The following is a 20,395-nucleotide window of genomic DNA, read 5'->3' on the forward strand; positions in this document are numbered from 1 at the left end:
GAGGGCGTGATTCACGGCACAACGCCTTCTTCACTGACCAACCGCCCCTATGATTGGTTTTCTGCAGGCCCATCTTCATAAATTAAAGTTGGTGTTAAAACTGCCAACTCAAATCAAGAGGCAGGATTCCGCTGGGCTCTAACCAGATGCAGCCCTTTTCGCTTTTTCTATCCGGATTTCTTTATGCTCGCTGCGAGGCCTCGGGCACCCTCTCCACCTATTCCCTATTGATTACTCTACACGGAATGGTGGGATTAGACTAGCTCTGTGGCATGGTCTATTCGTACGACAGCATCAGGCTTTCAGAGAAGAGGGTAGGAGGAGAATTTGTTTCACGGAACGTATTCATCTATGATGCATACAGAAGACCTTGTGGCTGTTCTTTAAACATCCCTTATTTCTCAGCGGTGCCAAGATCATCCATAAACCCCTACCATTATATGGGAGAACGCCCCCATGCTCTAATGGACCGCTGTGCGATGAAAGCCAACACAGGATCTGAAAACTAACATTGGTCAAAATCAAGGTTCATGTGGCCCCTAGCAGCTAGCAACTGAGAGTTGGATTATCTTCTCATGCAGAAGAGAAAGATAGGTTTTGGCAAAGCTATGACATACGTCTCATTCAGCCGGCCGACAACACTCTGCTCGGCATTGACCTGCCAGAGAACAAGGTAGTCAGTATACAAGTTTTTCAATGTAGTACAAGGTTCATGTCATTATTGAATGCACCTGTAGGTCTCAGATCCTAAGTGGTTGCAACAACAATGGTCGGCTAGCTCCCTGCTGTGCTACCGAACTACCGAGACAGAGGCGGCATATGGGGACCTGTTATTTTTTTTTTTTTTTTGGCCAAGAAATGCATTCTATTCAGAGTTCTAACATCATGACAGAACTTCACCTCGATGAATTTGTAACCTGCTTGGAAGATAGAAGAGATCTTCCATACGGCACAACATGAGATACGTTCTCTCTTGACTAATGATATAGACTGTCGACTGCGACGGGTCCAGGACTTAGGCGTTATTTTGGAAAGATCACAATAAGTCGATTCCAAAGTCTAAATTCAGTGAAACTTTGGTAACATCTGGTGAGTGACTTGCTTTGGAGACACCAAGTGGCAGTGCATATGTCTCATCTAGGTCCATAGATCTATAAGCGCAGCATGTAGAGCTCTTCTATCAACATGCATTAGTCGAACATAGCCCGATTACATGTCAATTTATGTAGATTTGTCTGCTCTCGCTGATATTGGTTTTATCACATGCCAGGCAGTTTCTAATAGCACGGCCTTGCTTGTTTTAAGGACTTCAGACAATGACTTCAGGCCAGCAATTCGATCCAATGCGATGGCCGCCAATAAATCAATTTTGGAACTAGCCAGAAAGTTTTGTAGCTAGCCACACCTTATCATTTTCGGTGAGTACAACACTAGAGCACATTCGCTCCTGAAACGGATATTCGGGTATGCTTGTAGGGCATGCCAACAAGCATTCAGGGCTATACTCTGCATTCTACGAGAAGTGTAAAACCTATCTAAAGAACCGTGTTAGCCACAGTCAGTATCGCCTACTCCGTACATTTATAAATATCCGGTCATATCCGTCTATTTCTGTACGACTATCGAAGACTAGTCATCTTTAGCCATGTTGCACGGCATCGATCGGGAAAAGCAAGTCGTGACATCATACTCATCACAGCCCAAATACTGCGTACCAATCAATTCAACCAGTTATCGTTCCGAGTGCACCTTTTAGTAAACAATAGCACATCCTGATTTCACGTCTGCAGTGCTTCTCGGAACACCTACTCTAACAGGCTACGAAAGCGGAGATCTCTCGCTAGATATTCGGCAGGACTCCTGCGATGTTGACATACGCAGGCCCCATGATTCGGCAACAGCTGATGCAGAAAACGCACCTTGGCCGGGTCGTCGGTGCCAATAGCCTCTCTCGCCCACACCCCTAGCTGCACCAGGGGTCGCATGGCAGGCTGAACAAAACAAAAATAGCAATCATGGTTCGGCATGACCGGGATCCGGAATGAGCCGTATGTCGATCATTCAGCATGACACCTCAAGGCAATGAATATCAGGTGCTGATCATGATAAACATCCCAGAGCCACAAGTGGTGCTCTTTCCTACTCCGTATCGAGTCCACTCTCAACACTCAACAAGTCGAATGCCTGGCGAGTGACCATTGCATGATGCCCACGGTCAGGGGAAGCAGGTCGCTCGGGTTTAAAGGGGTTAATCCGTGATCCCGCCAACCGGGTACCAACGGCCGAGGATTCAGGCCAGGATGACTAGTTTTTGTCCCCCAATGACGGAGCACTCATTCGATCCGTGGGGACTGGGAGCTCCGGGGTCCGAGTCATTCGAGTGCAGGAGCTCTGGAGCTATCAATAATCCGTAGTAATAGTGAGGCATCGGCCGCGAGAGGGGCTGCAACATTGGGGTAAACAAACTAAGCACCGGATTAGATGCATCACGTCCTGCAGACTCCATTATTGGTCTATGCTCAGCAATCTGATTTCTCCGACATGCAAGGCATTGTTAGTACGACAGATGACAGCGATATTTCGCCTTGTTACAAATACCTGCTGTGTAATGCCGAATTTGAAGTTACCATAGGTACTCCGGCCGCGCCTGTTGTGTACATGTGTGGAGACAGAGTGGATTTTGTTTACTCTTGGTGAAACAAGCTAATGATCAACCGTACAGTACCCTGGAACTGACAAGACGGGCTCAGAGTAAAAAGAGGAGGAAGTAAAATGAGAAAAGCACGTGGCTATGGATGCCTTCTGTAAGCCTGTGCAGGCCCGGGAAACCTCCGTCGACTTATTCTTCAGTCGCTGCATACATGGAAACTGATGCAAGCATGGATCAAGCAGCAGTGCCGTAAATCAGCCCTAGGTAGCAACCTATTCAATTTCGAGTATCGCGCCGTCAAATATGGAACTCGGGGAAGCTGAAAGTAAGCTATAATTGACTGAACTGAATATTTGGTCCCAGCAATCAAGTCCGAGGTTGATCAATGATTCAGGGTTATCAAACACCCCGATAGTGCGATGGATGGGGGAGGTGACAAGTATTCCGTAAAGGCCTTGTCCGAATTGAGTTTGCCAGGGAGAGTTCGGTTGCCATCAGCCGATATGCTTTGCGCTGGGCTCTTTTAATTATACTGTGCTCAATGCAAGTTAATTATAGTCATGAACGGGCTGCTAGACTGCAGGATTGCGCATTGATTCTGAACAAGAGCGTCCACTGTTTCTTTGTAGCGGCAAATGGGGTGTGCCTAATTGCGACATGGAGCGGGAGCCCGATTGTCACTCAACAACAACCTGGGCATGACGAGCTTGGTTGCAGGGGTCGGTATGGACCATAGAAAAAGAAAAAAAGAAGGGTGTGAGCCCGACCGGATTTGAACCGATAACCTTACGATCTGGAGTCGCACGCGCTACCGTTGCGCCACAGGCCCAATTGTTGAAGTTTGCCGCCGGATATTTGGTAATTCAAGCAGTGAATTGCTGGCCCCGAAAAGTAACGTATTTCTCAACTGAGTGGCCACCCTCGACCGAGCGGCCAGCTGTGTATCCCATATTACTTCTCACATTTTGATATCTTAATATCTACATACTGTAGAGACTGAACAAACTATAAATTTAAATTTATTTAAATATGTCTTTCGTTTACTTATAGTAAGCTTTTTCAGATTTTAATGTTTTTTATAGATTTATAATTATAGATTGTTTAAAATTACAGATAATACAGCAGTGTTACCGTCGACGAGCGATTCTGCCGTCTTACGCCGCCTTCTGGCAGTTGTTTTCTGCTCGATGGTTCAACACCATCGACCTAATAATAATCATCATCAACTAGTCAGCTCATCGATGAATTCATCGCGTTCAGCCCAGCTGGAGGCATGACAAGCAGTAATTTATATTACTCGGTAGATAGAGCTAAGATATGAAACTAACGTTCTAATGTAATACTTATGTAGACATCTATCATTTATGAACTATATCTCAAGTTCTATGGGGCTTTAGTTGTGTAGGTATCTTAGTGTTAAGAGGCCGATTATAGTATGGGATACACAGTGTAGAAGGGCGCCTGGGTGCTCGGCATCCTCCCACACGGCCAAAAAAGAGCGACATGGAACTGCGTAGGAGTTCCAGTACCCAGCCCGCCATATAGAGTGCCATACACAGTTGGCAGCAACTCACCCGCCCGAGACCCCTCTGGGTCTCGCAGGCGCCGGTGGCACACAGCTGGCCGCTCAGTCGAGGGTGGCCACTCGGTTGGGAAATACGTTGAGAGAAAAGGCAAAAAAGAAAGGCGTGAGCCCGACCGGATTTGAACCGATAACCTTACGATCTGGAGTCGCACGCGCTACCGTTGCGCCACAGGCCCATTGGATGATTTTCCGCCACATTTTATGATACATAAAGCAAGGCTACCATTATAGGCTTCCACTGGTATGTTTTCGACAATCTTTATAATCGACTGTATTATTGTATGGCGTGTAAAGTATGCCTTGGTGTGTTGGTGTAACCTACACCCTGCGTGGTATATTTTAGATACCTCTATGCGTCGGTACTAGGGCTGCTTTCTTCGGTTGTTGGCTTTTTGTCTGCTCTGCAACGTATTGTGTGCATCCGCTGCATTGGTGTTGATTAAATATATCGGTTGTGTAGTCGAGTAACCATACGACAATCAATGCCCCCCACCCAGATAGCGACCGAGGCTGTCCATACACCCACCTTGAATCATAGAAAAGCACAGCTTGAATTACAGATCACCCCGATTCGAAGTCACTGTGCAGTATTACACGGGTCGAAGGGATGTTGAATTCGAGATAGACCAAGGACCCACTTAAGATGTCACGGTAAATGGGCTGGGCCAGGAGGATTCTGTCAGTCTAGTTAGCACATAGAGAAGGTATAGATAGCTAAGGTCTATGTAAGCTGTCGGAGAACCGTAGTATCATGTCAAATACCACCAGGAATTCACCCGGGTTCAGAGAACCTTGGCTTGACTAGGAAGACAACATGTAGTTATCACTGCGGCAAACCACCTTCAATTGATCGTCTCCCAGCAGAAGTCTGCAGGATGTGGGGGATTGAAGGGTGTCAAAGGTCAGAGGCTGCAATCGACGGAGGCCCAACAGTGAAGATCAGGACAATACCTCCCAAATCAACCGGGTAGTGATCCGGTTGAAGAAAGAAGTGGGTGAATTCGATTAGCAAGGAATGTAAACTATCCCTCACTACGAGATGGACAAAAAATATACTCCCACATGGAGCAGATCAATTCCGACAAATTAGACAAGATAGTCTATGTTGTATATTAGTTAGTGGTAGATCTATCCCTGGAAAAGAAAAATTTATCCTTAAAGTGAGAAAATACGTGAAGCCGGGCCAGTACAGGCAAAGCAGAACTCCCGAGAGATGGAAATTGCTACTCCACTCGTGGAACCAAACTAGACGTCAATTTTTCAACAATTGGGCCTGTGGCGCAACGGTAGCGCGTGCGACTCCAGATCGTAAGGTTATCGGTTCAAATCCGGTCGGGCTCACGCCTTTCTTTTTTCTTTTTTTCTTTTCCTTGCTGTCAGTTTACCACAACTGACATCCGGGATGGCCTTCCTCACTACTGTCGAGCCTCTGTTGTACGAAGTACCATGTTTCATAATCCCACTCTGTGCAGCCAACAATCAGCCACCCATACTTGACAGCCTCGCTCCTCGACCCCCTTGCTCATCCCAGAGCCCGCCCAGCTGGCATCCCAAAATATCTACCACCTCTGACATTTTATCCTCTATACCGAAGAAGACCAACTCGCATTGCGAATCCCACGCACAGACATGTCATTTCCGTTGTTATGTTGGACTCCCATACCTGATTAGCCTTGCAACTGATCGACACCACCGTAGAAGCTACGGAGCATTAACCTAGTCAATAATTGTTGCACTCCTCATTATTGGAACTTCTAATTTTGTAGACCATTCACTTATGCAATAGCACAGGTTGGCATATGATCTATCGGACAGGGATGTAGGTACTCCGTAGGCATTGTGGATACTCGGACAGTGTATTTGTGTATCGCAGGCATGTATCCCAAATTTCGATTGTTTCCCAGGATCCGTCCGTACAGGAAACAGACAGTTAGTAACGGGATGGATCCCATATGACGACCTTTGACGGGCTGGAATGGGCTGCCCCTGCCTTAGTGCCGCGACGGCGTTTGGTTCGTTGCAAAGATGAAACCGGAAGTGTGGAATCCGAACTGGAGCGGGCCCACTTTACTCTCCGAGGATGAAGGTTAGGTTCCATTCTTTTTTCCATCCTTAATACATAATGCCCTTCCTCATTGTTTACCTGTGCGAGACAGTGACACAGACATCCCGGAGGGCGATATGATAGATGCCACCGACATCGCGTTAGAGTTCCGCGGATGCAGGGAAACGCGACGCCATGAGTTATACGGAAGGCCCAAGCACACAGCGCCTGGTCTCGGTCGTGGTCACCCATGCGTTTGAAGAAGTACGGGGCTGACACAGCGTCCTACCTACAGGGTGGTTTGGTTCCCTCGGGGAACCGAACGCGCATCAATTCTGGTAGACTAAAGCCCAGGCCGCGTTCTGATGGGGACTCGATGCATGATTCAAGAAGAACCCTGTTAACGGTTTTGATTACGATCCTCCGCCCACCAGGTTCTAATGACTAGTCATATCCACCTATACAGAAGGGCGTGTATTGATTAATTAATAATTACAAAAGCTTGACGGGAGCCCCGGCTACGCGCATGGCAATTTTACGTCGCACGACCTCCTTAATGCCTCCAATTAATGGAGGTAAGCGAGCGCGGCTGTCTGTTGGTGACGCAGTGCCCCGAAATTATAATAAGAATGATTATTATTGTCACCCTACTTATTACCCCCGTACTATTATGATTATTATAAAAAAAGATTCAAATGGTAACCGCGAAGCGAGGTTGCTACTCCTGAGGCAGGGCTTATTTTTCAATGGACCAGAAGTCCGGGGCACTGATTGGTAGAGCTCTGCTGAGGCCTCATCCTTCGGCACCTCGGCATATCGAATCAAAAGCCAGAAAAAAAAGCAAAGGGAATTCCATTTTTTTTCGAATAAACAAGCTCAGAGATGATGTATCCGACTAGGGACGGAGATAAAGCCCGATTATTTGCGGGTTTGGGCAGTAGGGTTTGGCACCATTCAGATTCCGTCGAGTGCTCCGAGAAAACGCCAGACCAACAATTGCTCCAAGCAAATAAATGCCCGTCGATCCGTGCATGCCAATGCGTCGAATGCGTGCCTCGTGGCGTTGTTCGGTTGCAGTGCTTGGCAGGAAGGGGGAGGTGGGCACTTGACTTTCAGGACCCGTCGTGTTCGGCGGTTGGCAGACGGTACGGTCCTACGTTCGCCCACCGAGTAAGCTGAGGTAGTAGGTAGGAATGGAAATGTGCACGAGCGACGAAAACAGAGGGCGAGACGGACCTCGGATCAGATATCAGCATTCCTATGTCTGATCTTACGGAGTACGGCATGCGGGAGAAGGTTCGTGTCCCAAATTAGACGATATGGGGTAATCTCTTACTGCGCAATAGAGTCATGGGCATCAAATTGGGGGCCAGGGATAGAACCCATGCCGGGTCAGCAGGAAGTCACGTTGTACATCCATACGAGTACCCGGCCAGGCAGAATGGTACTTTTTAATTAGGTATTTATTATTTAATGGAGGATTTATGATTTATGATTTATGATTTATTTATAATACGGAATACCTTCCATACGGTATCCTTGGGTGTATGCACGTACGCGGGCAGCCTCCCAGGGTGTGGACTCGCTCCGCATGGATGGAATGGAGGGAGTGTTGTCTTTGATCTTCTTTGATTTTATTTTAGTTAATGTTTATTTGCGTTTTACTTTTTCTCCCACCCTTCGTTGACGCCGTCAGCTTACGTGCAGGGTACAGCGTAGACCTCCAGGGCCACCATACTCCGGAGGACAGTCCTGCCTGGAGGAGTACCTGTACGGGTACATCGTACCTTATATGCTTCGCCAATCGGCTGGGGCGAATGGCGCAGGACAAGAAGGAACGAAGAATCCTGAATGGATCTCCGCGGTGGATCGACGGGCGCTTCCCTCACCACTCACATGGGCAGAGGGCGCCCGAAACGGGAGGTCACTCTGGAGATGCCTCTAGCCACGGACTACGTGACACTAGGCCGTCCACTAACGGAACTAGGTTCGGCGGGATTCTTCCCTCTCGACTGTCCTTCCATGCCGGACTAAAAGTCCACTGCAGGATGACTACCTCCAATCCCAGCTAGTCGCTGACAATGGCCCCCTCTCTCTCCGATCGGCCTTGATTGATTATAACCACCCGGATTGCATTGTTGCTTATAGACACTACGGCACCTCTGCTCCTACTGCTGCTTCCCTTCCCTTCGCTCCTCACCCTCGCTTTCTTCCCCCCCCTCCCCTCCCCTCCCCGCTCGTGGCTCCCATCCCGCGTGTCTTTGCCTGTTGTGGAACGACAGGCTGTACCAGGTCCTTTCATACTGACTCCGGATCATTTCCCCCCTCTTATTCCCTCGCTCTCGTTCTCTCCATCGTCTCCGGGGGTTTTCATCAACCTGCTTCCCATCGCACCACCCGTCGACCCGCTTATCGCGCTCCGAGTCCGCTCTGGGAGCGGCAAATACCCACCTTTCGTGAAGAGGCTCACTTTCGCTCTCCTTTCTTTTTTCCCCTTCTTTCTTTTCTCTTTTCTCTTCTCTTCTCTCGTTCTCGAGATCCCTGCACGCACGCCCGACGAATCGCTCGACGTTCCTGCTTGAAGTCGCCCGATCCCCCGAATTTTCTAGACTTCGATCTCCGCACCGCCGCCCAGCCCCGACTAAATAGCTCTCCGCGAATTCCTCCTTTGTTCCAGCTCTCGGCCCTGGCATTTGATTCGATACCACCAACACCGGCTTACAGCGACAGGGTCCGTACCCTCTAACTGGCTACGGACGTTTTTCTGGTTCGCACGGGAACCTGAAGGTGGAGAAGTCTCGACGATCGTGAAGAATCGCATCCGCCGAACGGTGTTTGAATTCGTGGTCTGGATTCCGGGAAGTCTGAATGCTCTTGTTTCATCCGTCGAGAACTTGCGACATACGACTCTGCGCCGTCGGAAACTTGAATTAATCTGAACACCCGAATTATTTTGTATTTTTATTATAATCGGTCAGTCTTTTCCCCGAGAACAAAGAATCCCTGAATCTCGTATTTGGAGTTCGAGGTCGACTCTTGTTTCGCGAAAACGCCTCGCGAGTGGTCACCTGCCACCGGGTGAACGCATCCCTGATTCAGGTCGGCAACCACTCGGCGCATTAAACTCTTGATTCAGACGCATTATGCATTGATGTTATTTTTCCGGGCAGCTGCCGCCTTTCCAACGGGTTTTGCTGACACTTCTCATACTCTCGATTGTAACAGTGACATTTGCGATCCTTCCTGCACAACATGGGTTGCATGAGCTCGAAACCAGTCAACGCGGACGACAAGGATGCCCTCCAGCAAAATGCCAGAATAGACAAGGTCTTGAAGAACGATAAGAAAGTAATGGATAGGACGATCAAGATACTTCTCCTCGGTATGTGGGATTTCGCATGAGATTTTGGGATACGTGGGGTTATTCTGATCTCTAAATACCCGGAGATGGCGGAGAAGTTAGAATTTTATTTTGACTCTTTTGATCTTTACTGACGACTTCCCTCTGCAGGTGCTGGTGAGTCGGGAAAGTCGACTATCATAAAGCAAATGCGCATCATTCACTCGGGAGGCTTTCCCGAGGATGAGCGTCGCCAGACGCGCGCAGTGATCTATTCAAACATTGTCATTGCGTTCAAGGTTTTGCTGGAGATTATGCGCGCAGAGAGCATCGAGTTTCAACATGATGGCACGAAAGTATGCATATTCTAGCGCTTCTTCATTTCCCCGACGTTGTTTTGCTGACTCGTAATTTACCTAGCCTTTGGCCGATCTTATCGACAACCTAGAGCCAGATGTAGGCTCCGATGAGGCTTTCTCAGACCTCAAGGTTCGCGACGCGATGAGAGATATGTGGGACGACGATGGCGTCCAAAAAGCCGTTGCCCGTGGGCACGAGTTTGCCCTTCACGACAACCTTCACTAGTGAGTGCATGTCAATTCCCACTGGGATCTGTACATGCTAACCAATGCCAAGTTTCTTCAACTCGCTTGATCGGATATTTGCAAATGTGTGGCTGCCCGACAATCAAGATATGCTGCAAGCCCGTCTCCGGACCACCGGAATCACAGAAACGTTGTTTGAATTGGGTCAAATGAATTTCCGTATGATGGATGTTGGTGGACAACGGTCCGAACGGAAGAAGTGGATTCACTGTTTTGAGGGTGTTCAATGTCTTCTTTTCATGGTCGCTTTATCAGGATACGACCAGTGTTTAGTTGAAGACCAGAATGCGGTAAGTGCCCAGAAATACCTCGCCTCGCCTTTTGGGGCGATTCAGTTGGAAGCGGGACTGACTAATGTGCTCTCTTAGAACCAAATGCACGAGGCAATGATGCTCTTCGAGTCGCTAGTAAACGGCGAATGGTTCAAGCGAAAACCCATTATCTTGTTCTTGAACAAGATCGATCTCTTCAAGGGGAAACTCGACATCTCCCCTGTTTCCAAACATTTCCCGGATTTCAACGGCTCGAATAACGACTTCGACGCTGCTGCCAGATATTTCGCCGACAGATTCCGCGGAATCAACCGAATCCCCGATCGAGAAATCTACATCCACTACACCAATGCTACCGATACGACGTTGCTGAAGGCCACCATGGACTCGGTGCAGGACATGATCATCCAGAAGAACCTTCACACTCTCATCTTATAGACTGCCCAACTAGGATTGGTTGGCTTAACGACGTTTTCCGCGAGCATGAGATGCAAAAAATTACCCTTCCACCTATCACTTCGTGTTGCACTTACTGAGCGATTTCTTCTCTCTCTCTTTTTTCTTTCTCTCCTTTCCATTCTCAACACTTGGGCCTCCAGGTATTCTTCCATTACCCTTTATATATTCTTCTCTTCGTTGTCCCCGACGCCTTGGGAAGGCGTTCTTGGTTGGATTTTGCCTTGCCATGTTTGATTGCATTAAAAGCCAATAATGCCTGGTAATCTTTCTTTTCTTCTCTCCTTTCTTTCTTTTTTCATTCGGTTCAGCGATGGGTCTTTTCATATATAGTCCAGATTGATACCATCTTTATCTCTTTATTGTGTATCTGACGACTCCATTCTGTTTTACCCCAATGTTCATCCCATGGAATTTCTTTCTGTATTATTCTTATACGTTCTCCCATTTGTCTTGAGCTGCAAATGTGTCAATTTCCAAGGGCTGTCTTCGCTCTTGGGTTTGATGCAGGGAGAACCCCCAAGGCTTTACCCCTAAGTTTGTGTTGGCAGATACGTGACCCGGTAGGTGTTTGACATAAACACCTCTGGAGTTTTTGGCTCCTAGCTAGTAGGCCCATGGCTGCTAACCATTGACGAGCCCTCATTGTATCCATTGGAGAGTTTGCCGCATCACTTGGAGTACAGTTTTGAATCTTTGGTGGTCTATGCTTGTACAAAGTCTTGGGATTACGAGCAGTACATAGTTAATCTAGTTCATACCGAACAAGGCAATTGACCAGTAAAGATGGAATGGTAAAGCAGCATGTAACTAACTACAGTATACCTGGGTAGTTATACATCTGTCTTCGTCAAACCGCAAGGAAACATGTGACCCAGCCTCGGGCTGACGGAATCACCTGATCGGACGCTCCGTGTTGCCTGAGGCGCCACACAGACTAAACCCAATCGGGCTTCCGCCTGATCGGCTCGACTTCGATTTCGCCTCAGACGACTCTCTCCGGCTTTATTCCCGACATCTTCGTCAACCCAGTCGCTGGGCCCTCTCGACGTCGGAAAAATGCTGTCGTCCTCATTACGCCGGGCTGCATGGGCTCCTATTGTGCCCATCTCCGGCATATCTCGTTCGTCTAGTCAAGGTCTTAATGCCTCTTCCAACGGCCTCATCGGCGCAACACAGCAGGTGCGTCAACGCCGATACTCCTCTTCTTCTTCGAAACCCAGCGATGGCTCCCGAAAGGTCGACGCTTCTTCCCAGACTCCCGCGAAAGGTGTAAACTCGGCGGAGAAGCGTGAGGGAAAGGCTTCCAAGCGGAGGGGGAAGGAGAACAACGGCCGCAACGGTTCTAAGTCAAACCAGCATACAGCATTCTCGAGATTGCCGAGCGTTCCTTCGACTCAGCATCTCCAGCCCCATGGTAAGTGCCCCGATAGACTCGCCACCTCGAAAGACATCCCCTTGTCTTCTCTCTTCCAGTTCGTAAGAGGTTGAAAATTTTTCTAATGATTCTTGGTCCAGATGTCCACATTGCGTCGTTCTTTTCCATCCACCGGCCCATCTCCGTCTCTACCACCGTCCCTCCCACCTCGTCTTCCGAAGCCTTCGATGCCATATTCACCGCGAAGAGATCGTCGAAACACGAAGCGGACGATGTCATGTTCACTTTGTCCTCGACCGTCGACTCCATGGAGAACGCGGCCCTCCACGCCGAGCACGAAGGACCCGTGAGCAGCTTCGAAATGGACGGCGGTCACCCGGATGGAATGAACATGGCCGACGTGAAGATCTCCATCGAGGAGCACACGAAACGCCTCCGTCCCTTCCACCCGCCCCCGCCCCCGGTGCCCTTTGACGAGTCGGCCAAGGACATCGCCGTCACCGAGTCGGAAGGCCTGATGTCCTCCCGCGAGACGTCCAGCTACTCGACCGTCCTGACCATCCACGAGTCCACGCACGCCGACGGCCGGAAGACCTACGAGGCTCACACCGGCCCGTTCGTCCGCAACTCCGACGAGATGGATGCCCCCGGCGCCACGGACAACGACGCCATCATCGACGTCCCCGCCAACAACTCCGAGACCACGTACATCGAGCGTGTCCGGAGCAACCGAACAATGCACGCCCTCAGCACCAAGAGACGTCGTCGGTTGAAGATGAAGAAGCACAAGTTCAAGAAGCTGTTGCGAAGGACAAGAACGCTGCGACGGAAGCTCGAGAAGGCCTAATCGGAACGCTCGTTCCATCCACATTTTGCCTTTTTTATCTCTTGCTCGCCAATCTCATCTGTCCATATATTTTTTCTTACCCCCTTACTCTAGCCTGCTTTTAATCAATCATGGAGGGGGGAGGGAGCGTCCGTCTTTTTTCCCATTTCACTGTGTTTGTTTGATCGGGTAGACGAGGAACCAACCTCATGTATGTGTTTCTTGATCGGGTTCTTCATGTTCATCGTTGTGGTTCCTCTTCTTTTTCTCGTTTGGTGATCCCTCATATCCGTCATGTCTTGCATAACCTTTATGCATCGTTCCACTCCATAGACAATTTTATTTTATTACATCTCTCTCTCTTTTGGTGTGGTAGTACTTTTTGTGTTCCTTGTCGAATTTGTTCGGTGACTTCCATTTGCCACCCACCGGTCTCTACCTAGGTACTCAGATTGTCAAGACATCGTATTGTACAGTGCACTAGATATATTGGAATAATGTAAAGGTATGAAATACCTACCCATGCGCTCCAAGTCGGAACGGTTCATAAGGTAATATTAGACCACACTCGCCCAAGAACCGATACCCATCTTGTACCTTGTGAAAGAGAAAGATCCACACGTCAACTTTATATTCGAAACTCGAAAATCTATACAAATGCTATATTATCAAATAATACTGGTAAAAAAGAGAAAAAGATTTATAGCAAATATAGTATCATTTCAAACACAAAAGATACACGCACAGAGACGAGAAAAAGGAAAAGAAAAAAACCATTTCAGCATTGCAAGTAGAAAAGACCCATCCAAAAGGTTTGAGGATCATATAGCGACTCCCATAAAATACAGTTCAGCGCAGACCTTGGCGATGCAATGTATCTACCTTCCCCAATCTTCACCTTCATCTTCACTCCTGTCATTCCTTCCATCGAATGTCCGAGTCTACAAATGCTAGGCTAGGACATCGGTGTTGTGAAAGATGATTTTCCAAAGTCATTTTCTTCCATTCGGTTCGCTCCTTCGCACATCGACCTGCAGAGACAAAGCTATGATCTCCACAAGCCGAAACCCACGTCAGTCACGGTAGACTGATGAATGCCACCCTCCCCGTCTCTATATACTCCATGCACAAGGTGTGGTTCTCGCTCGGCGGTTGCTCGTTGCATGGAGAATGAGGCGTTTAACAAGACGTGTCGATGGTGGAGCGGGAGTTCATGAGAAGGGCGACAATGAGACCGTAAAGACCTGTAAGAGAGAACGCAATTGCGGTTAGAATTGTAACGATGCAGAGCGCTGTTCCTCGCGATTGATTAGGGACTTACCCAAGACTTCAGCGAAAATGAGAATCAAAATCATTCCAACGTAGAGTCTGGGTTGCTGTGCTGTTCCGCGGACACCAGCGTCACCGACAATACCAATGGCAAAACTAGAGAAATCGACCGGTTAGCTCAGAAAGAACGCGCGTCCAGCCATTACCCCCCTGGAGTAGGTGAACATACCCAGCTGCCATACCGGCCAGACCGACAGCGAGACCTGCTCCCAGCTGAATGAACCCCGTGTACAGGGCAACCTTCTGTTGCAAATCATTTGCAATCAAGACCGACACGACCAGCCCGTAGATACCAATGATACCCGCCATGACAATGGGGACAATGTCTAGAATGGCGATCATGTTAGAACCATCATTCAAACCCCCATGGAGAATGAAGGGCCTCTGGGGGTAGACAGAATCGAGAAGTCGCTCAACGTACTCTTGACGATCAGGTCGGGACGCAGGACGGCCATTCCACACACTCCGACACCAGCCTTGGCGGTTCCATAGGCAGCTCCGAAGCAGGTGAAGACGATAGCTGAGGTGCAACCCAGCGCGCCGAAGAAGGGCTAGAATTCGAAGCATTAGCCATCAGGAGCACGGATAAAGATGGAGCTCTGTCAAATGGAAGATCTCGGTATCCCAGGTCGGCGTGGCGATGACGGAGTCGATCCGTGGGTAACAGAGCTTTGTTATCGTGAACAGCGAAGGGACGCGACAAGACCTACCGCATAAACGGGGCTATAAGAGCATGGAATTAGCACGAGAAGCTTCAGAAACGCCCCAGACGTTACAAGGATAAGAGTTCATGGGGGCTATTGGTCGTGGGCACAAGGAAAAGGAGTCGAGCCGGGGATTACGTACCAAAGTTCAGTGGCCATTTCGAAGAGATCAAAAGATCCTAGAGGGATAGATTGAGGATGAAGCTATGGAAACAGCCGAAATAAACAGGGACAAAGCAGGTGAACGCCGCAAAGAGAGCCGTTGCGATGATGCGAAGGATTTCAGGTGCGAGACGGAGATGGGGATTGAGGCGAACACGCTGGTGGTTGCTTCGGGGAGGCTGACGGACCTCATGTGCTACCACGTGACTCGATGCTTGGCATGCGGCCGATCACCGGATTACGGCCTCTACATATACGGTTTCCAGGTTATTGAGGGCGGGTTATAAATTATAAGACGGTAGAATTACAAATGTGTGAATAATCTATTACACAGAAATCACCGGACCTGAACAGTCTTATTCCAGGGCTAGTGAAATCCGAGCCCCAGCCATATTGAGCTTGGTGCTAGATTCAAGCAACTCTCCCTCAGATTTCGCCGGGACAATGGGCTGCAAATAAGTGACGGCCTTCTCGGACAGCGCGCCGAAATGATTCGGCACCTGGATTAAATCCTTTCGTTCGAGAGAGGTACTCGGCGATGCCATGGGGCTTTCAGCATCAGCGACGACACCGAAATGACACGAAAGAGCCTCTTCCGGAACCAGTGACCGATCCGATCTGTCCTGCTCATGCCCTGAGCTGACCGAAACAAAAAATTGAATATAGTCGCCCGCCCGGGCGACCTGTGACAGCGATGACAGGTCATCGATGAAGACTCGGTCGAGCGATGGCATTCGGTCTGGCAGCGAGTCCTCGGCCTGGGGAGAAAAGAGCCCGTTCAGGCTCACGGGTTCCCCATCATCAGAAGGTGCCAGGAAACTGATCTCAGGATCTAGCGACAATAGGCCCTGCTTCTTACCCCATCCACCGCCACCGCTCATGACATGGTGGAGTTTACCTCCCGCCTGAAGTGCCTTGGTGAGATCATCTGGGCTCCTGTCCGCTCCATGTTGGTCGGGGCCTTCGATGAGAGCCCACACCGAGACTCTGTGGTCGGTAATGTCATGTTCTTCAATGTAACGCGGAAGCTCCTTTTCCAACTCCGTCGAAGCCGGCATCGGCTCCATCGATTGACCATCGGCATGTTTTGTGATTTGGCGCAAAATATTGCCCATGCTGGTTACAACCCTTCTTCGCCGGCCGACTGGATAAAGCGGGAGGCCTAGAGAAGTGTGGATAGACTCTGTGTTCGATGTAATTAAACAGCGAGACAGGTCGATGACCTGATCCAAATTATAACCGGACGACGAAGCATTGTAGCCCCAGCGTGTTCCAAAAAGGGTATTTTCCTTGCCATTGAGAAATATGGTATTGGCGAGACGCAAGCCAACTTCATGGATGGGTGGACGGGTGCCTTCATTGGTAGCGTTGGTGTCCGTTTGAACCGAGAACACGAAAGCTGCTTCTGGGGCGTCCGTGGCTCGGAGTCGGCGCGGCGCGGCGGCTTTCCCTTGTATGTTCTCTGCGCTTGAAAACAAAACCGATATGCCCTCGTATTCCCGAGCCCCCTCTTTTGATGCGTTGCCTGGCTCGCGACTGGTATCAGGTAGCCTGTCAACAATTGCTACAAAGGCATACGTAGAGCTATTGGAATCCCCCGGAGGGTTATGGTACAGTCGGTTGATCCATTGCTCGAGGAAGGTATGGGATGTATCAACCCATGGCGCAAAACTGGGTGTGACAAGGATGATAGGGATCGGTTTTGATTCTAGTCGCGAGCCCGAAAGCGAGGGGATGGTTGAAAGAACGTCATCTGGAGTCTCTTGAAGAATTAGCTAGTGGAGCTATGGGAAGGACCGGGGAGACCGCGAGGGAACCTACAATCTCCTCAGGGGTGCGTGTCAGCCAGGTATAGGCCAAAGGATGATTATCCGCAGGGAGTTTCGTTTGTGTTGCTAGCCACCTGTGTGCAGCATATTGGTTTCGATGGCAAGGGTCTCGTCGCCTCTGCAACCCAGTAGCCCCCAAAACCCGCCGAACACGCTCTGGTTTGATGGCCAGGCGTGCGACCGAGGAGGGTGGGGTGAGCCCGAGAGTTAACGACATGTAAGCATGGAGGTCGACGATTAGAGTCGAGACCGTCTGACCGTCTAGTGGTGTTGAGGCATCGCGCGAGACTCGGAAGCAAAGAATGGAATGGCTGCCAAGACCCACCGCAGCCCAGTTACCCGCAGTCGGAGCCTCCGCGGGTTCTGCCGTGGCTTTCGTTTTAGTTTTCTACGGAGTGATGATGATGCCTTTATACTCTCTTTTCACATATACAGACATTTGAGACCAGGCTGATGTCTGTGAAAATGGACTTGAAAGAACAATATCTTGTGACCTGTTATAGCAAGCCATTGGCTAGGCTTACCAGAAGTAACTATCATTTTAGCCGCACACCGTACACACTGCAGATATCCCCAAGCATTCTCCCTGGCCAGAATGACTCAGGCTCCTGAGCTTGTTCAGCAATCCCACGTAACGAACTAGTCAATCTAGGTAGAAATTCCCATTTCTGGAAGACGACTAGAATGTGACTTGACAGGTGTGGCGCTGGCTACTAATAATAGAATAAGCTCTGCCAGCACAGAATGAGAATTCTGATTGCCTAGGACGGGACCCAGAGGAAGCATCCACTGATGGGGAAGATGAGGCAGCGCATGCACTCCGGAGTGCAACTGACGAGCCTGACGTCGATGGTTGCAGTAGGCGGCGTTACCTAATCAAGAGAGGTGGCGGTGCAGAACCGCCACATGCCAAGACCCGCAGCAAAGGAGAAATCAGAAGAGAATCAAGATTCACAAAGTTTTTGAGTGCCTGGCTGTGGCCCGGCAGCTGCACGTTTGAAGATGGGGCGGGGCTGATCTTAATTTTGTGGGTTTTTTACGGAATATGTATGGGGCTCGGGATGACGTCGAATTCCAGGTGCATGGCTGCGTGGACGCGCAGTGATCTAGGGTCTAAAACGTGGTAGGGTCACCTCACCTGGCTGGGAATGATATCAGATTCCAAGTCGGTCGAAACCATGCCATGGCGAGTGGAGGCAAATGGGGTGTCAGGAAATAAGTCAAGGGGTAGGGCTGGGCTCCGTAGGGCTGTGGTCCACCCCTGCAAGTGCAATATGAACGGATGCCTGGATGACGGGCCAAAAAGCGAATTCTTGACCTCGAGTGTTACCGGATGCAGAATGAGTAGCGATTGATAGATAGACATGCGCGTGAATCATCAGGACCGTAAATATAGAAACCATCCAGAGCGATAGATCTGGCAACCGCCAGGGGCAAATGAAGCCGCCAAGCTTTTCTCCCAGGCAGCAAGATATCGCCGTGGGAAGACCGACGACGAACGGGGCCTCCTTACTGCGCCCAAAAGAAAACTCTGCCAAGTCGATCTTTGGCACACCCACGTCGGGTCGACGCAAAAGTCAGCCGACAAATGCGTGATGGCAAGGTCTAGGCAGCGGGAAATTGGATGTTCATCACGACGCCTGCGCCAATCAGGACGCGGCGCCACGAACCCGAGCCACAGTTGGTGGTGGAAGCATGACGTAACGGCCTGATTCCTTAGGCCAGCATTAACGCCCGTTCTGCGACGAGGCCGGCCGGGTTTGATTTGCCGCCATGATTTAAGAGCCCGTGGATCCGCCCGGCCGCCCTGTTCTGCTGTTTCTTCCCAACTCTTATCTTCTCCTCCCGAGACTTGCATTCCATCTCCATCCTCCGTGACGCTTGCTTATAGACCCATCGTTGGATTCTACCCAGCTAATCTCTAATCACAATGCCTTTCACTGCTTCGTGAGTGTCCCGTCACCACCCTGCCCGTTCTCTCTCTGTCCTGGCCCGGCTCAGCCGGTCGCTCGGCAGCGTCTAGTAGCGTCGTCTGGGGACTCAGGTCCGGGGACGGAGAGAGGCTGTAGAGGCTTAGGAACCTTGGCTAACGCTTCCGGATTGCACAGTGATATCTGCAAGATCCTTTTTGCGATCATTCTCCCTCCCCTCGGTGTCTTCCTGGAACGGGGATGTGGAGCTGATCTGCTCATCAACATCTGTTTGACCATTCTGGGTTGGATTCCTGGCATCATCCACGCTCTGTATGTGCTCCCCGCTATCTGGATCCGTCGGAGCTGTAGCTAACAATTCTCCCTCCAGGTACATTATTTTCAAGTACTAGACTTTGCCGACATCCCCCTGAGTGTCCGCCCGATTCGGTCCAAATCCCCTCCCGATCGAAGATTTGCATCGTTCCACCGTTCTCTCCTCCTAGATCTCTTAATTTGAAATCGAACGGGCGATCGTCGTGTTGTTCGCGCGTTCCGCGCAACTCCGGCCGAGACTCGACTAATGTAACCCCGCCACTTGGCAGTCCATATCCTGTTGATCGAACGCGAGGACTGCTCGGTGGTTGTATCGCATATACTCTGTGATGGGGCCCGAGTGTTGTTTTTACTATTAATCTCTCGCGATTCCCCTTGATTGTGTTGTTTCTTTGGCTTTTTCTTTTTTTTCCCTGTTTTATTTGGCTTCGCTCCGGATGATACCAGCTCATTTGTGATACTGGGCTTTTTGTTTTGCTCTTTGTCAGTGATTAGTTTTAATGATTGATGGCAATGACAAGATCTTAATATTCCCCGAACCTGCTGCAGCCAGTTGTTTGCTATAGTGTTATGAGTCCTGCTCGCCAGCCTTGGTAGGATAATGACCCGACAACTCGGCGCTACGAAAAAGAAATAAGCTAAAATAGAGTACCTTGACCGAATTCTTTCTCAGCTAACCGGAATCCCCTAGATTTCGACAGTTCATCCCCCTAACACTTGGCTTTCTTCAGCCCTTAACGCCCGTTCATCTCCCGAAGCGCCCAGGCGTCTGGAATCAGCTGACCTGACATCATCATGACTCCGTTGCAGCGCCCGGCGCCAACGTCGGCGCGGACTGCTCAACTCGTCTGCGCTCTTCCTACTCACACACGGCGCCTGCCGTCGCCGACCTGCTCCTGTCGACTACGTGGCCCTCGTTGGCTAGAATGAGTCTTGTGTTTCATCAGGGCGCCTACAGGAGGCGCAGTG

The 20,395-nt window shown here is 49.8% G+C and overlaps 5 protein-coding genes and 3 non-coding genes across 8 annotated transcripts; 4 read left to right on the forward strand and 4 right to left on the reverse strand.

The window, feature by feature from the left end:
* Window positions 1-3,407: 3,407 nt before the first annotated feature.
* On the reverse strand, window positions 3,408-3,479 carry P170DRAFT_t58. The gene has a single exon. It is a non-coding gene; the product is annotated as a tRNA-Trp (tRNA).
* An 860-nt stretch (window positions 3,480-4,339) lies between these two features.
* On the reverse strand, window positions 4,340-4,411 carry P170DRAFT_t57. Its single transcript has one exon. It is a non-coding gene; the product is annotated as a tRNA-Trp (tRNA).
* Window positions 4,412-5,504: 1,093 nt separating this feature from the next.
* P170DRAFT_t50 lies at window positions 5,505-5,576 on the forward strand. The gene has a single exon. It is a non-coding gene; the product is annotated as a tRNA-Trp (tRNA).
* A 3,955-nt stretch (window positions 5,577-9,531) lies between these two features.
* On the forward strand, window positions 9,532-10,934 carry P170DRAFT_348467 (guanine nucleotide-binding protein subunit alpha; the record flags this gene model as incomplete). Its single annotated transcript, XM_024843679.1, has 5 exons — window positions 9,532-9,661; window positions 9,791-9,975; window positions 10,040-10,203; window positions 10,256-10,514; window positions 10,593-10,934. The coding sequence occupies 5 exons, from the start codon at window positions 9,532-9,534 to the stop codon at window positions 10,932-10,934; spliced, it is 1,080 nt and encodes a 359-aa protein (XP_024708445.1).
* A 1,060-nt stretch (window positions 10,935-11,994) lies between these two features.
* Window positions 11,995-13,443, forward strand: P170DRAFT_507846 (mitochondrial 37S ribosomal protein mS38). Its single transcript, XM_024854514.1, has 2 exons — window positions 11,995-12,369; window positions 12,471-13,443. The coding sequence occupies exons 1-2, from the start codon at window positions 12,012-12,014 to the stop codon at window positions 13,175-13,177; spliced, it is 1,065 nt and encodes a 354-aa protein (XP_024708446.1). The 5' UTR covers window positions 11,995-12,011; the 3' UTR covers window positions 13,178-13,443.
* Window positions 13,444-13,855: 412 nt separating this feature from the next.
* Window positions 13,856-15,442, reverse strand: P170DRAFT_462927 (H(+)-transporting V0 sector ATPase subunit c). Its single transcript, XM_024852124.1, has 6 exons — window positions 15,332-15,442; window positions 15,196-15,208; window positions 14,907-15,036; window positions 14,655-14,811; window positions 14,478-14,581; window positions 13,856-14,400 (listed from the first exon to the last, which is right to left on the reverse strand). Exons 1-6 carry the CDS (start codon window positions 15,346-15,348, stop codon window positions 14,336-14,338), a joined length of 486 nt encoding a protein of 161 aa, XP_024708447.1. The 5' UTR covers window positions 15,349-15,442; the 3' UTR covers window positions 13,856-14,335.
* Window positions 15,443-15,707: 265 nt separating this feature from the next.
* Window positions 15,708-17,397, reverse strand: P170DRAFT_349457 (uncharacterized protein; the record flags this gene model as incomplete). Its single annotated transcript, XM_024843737.1, has 2 exons — window positions 15,708-17,111; window positions 17,173-17,397. The coding sequence occupies 2 exons, from the start codon at window positions 17,395-17,397 to the stop codon at window positions 15,708-15,710; spliced, it is 1,629 nt and encodes a 542-aa protein (XP_024708448.1).
* A 1,667-nt stretch (window positions 17,398-19,064) lies between these two features.
* On the forward strand, window positions 19,065-19,962 carry P170DRAFT_434868 (YqaE/Pmp3 family membrane protein). The gene is made up of 3 exons (XM_024848818.1): window positions 19,065-19,127; window positions 19,289-19,423; window positions 19,482-19,962. The coding sequence occupies exons 1-3, from the start codon at window positions 19,111-19,113 to the stop codon at window positions 19,501-19,503; spliced, it is 174 nt and encodes a 57-aa protein (XP_024708449.1). The 5' UTR covers window positions 19,065-19,110; the 3' UTR covers window positions 19,504-19,962.
* Window positions 19,963-20,395: the final 433 nt, after the last annotated feature.

This window comes from Aspergillus steynii, assembly GCF_002849105.1.
Source record: "Aspergillus steynii IBT 23096 chromosome Unknown P170scaffold_2, whole genome shotgun sequence".
NCBI classification, from domain to species: domain Eukaryota; kingdom Fungi; phylum Ascomycota; class Eurotiomycetes; order Eurotiales; family Aspergillaceae; genus Aspergillus; species Aspergillus steynii.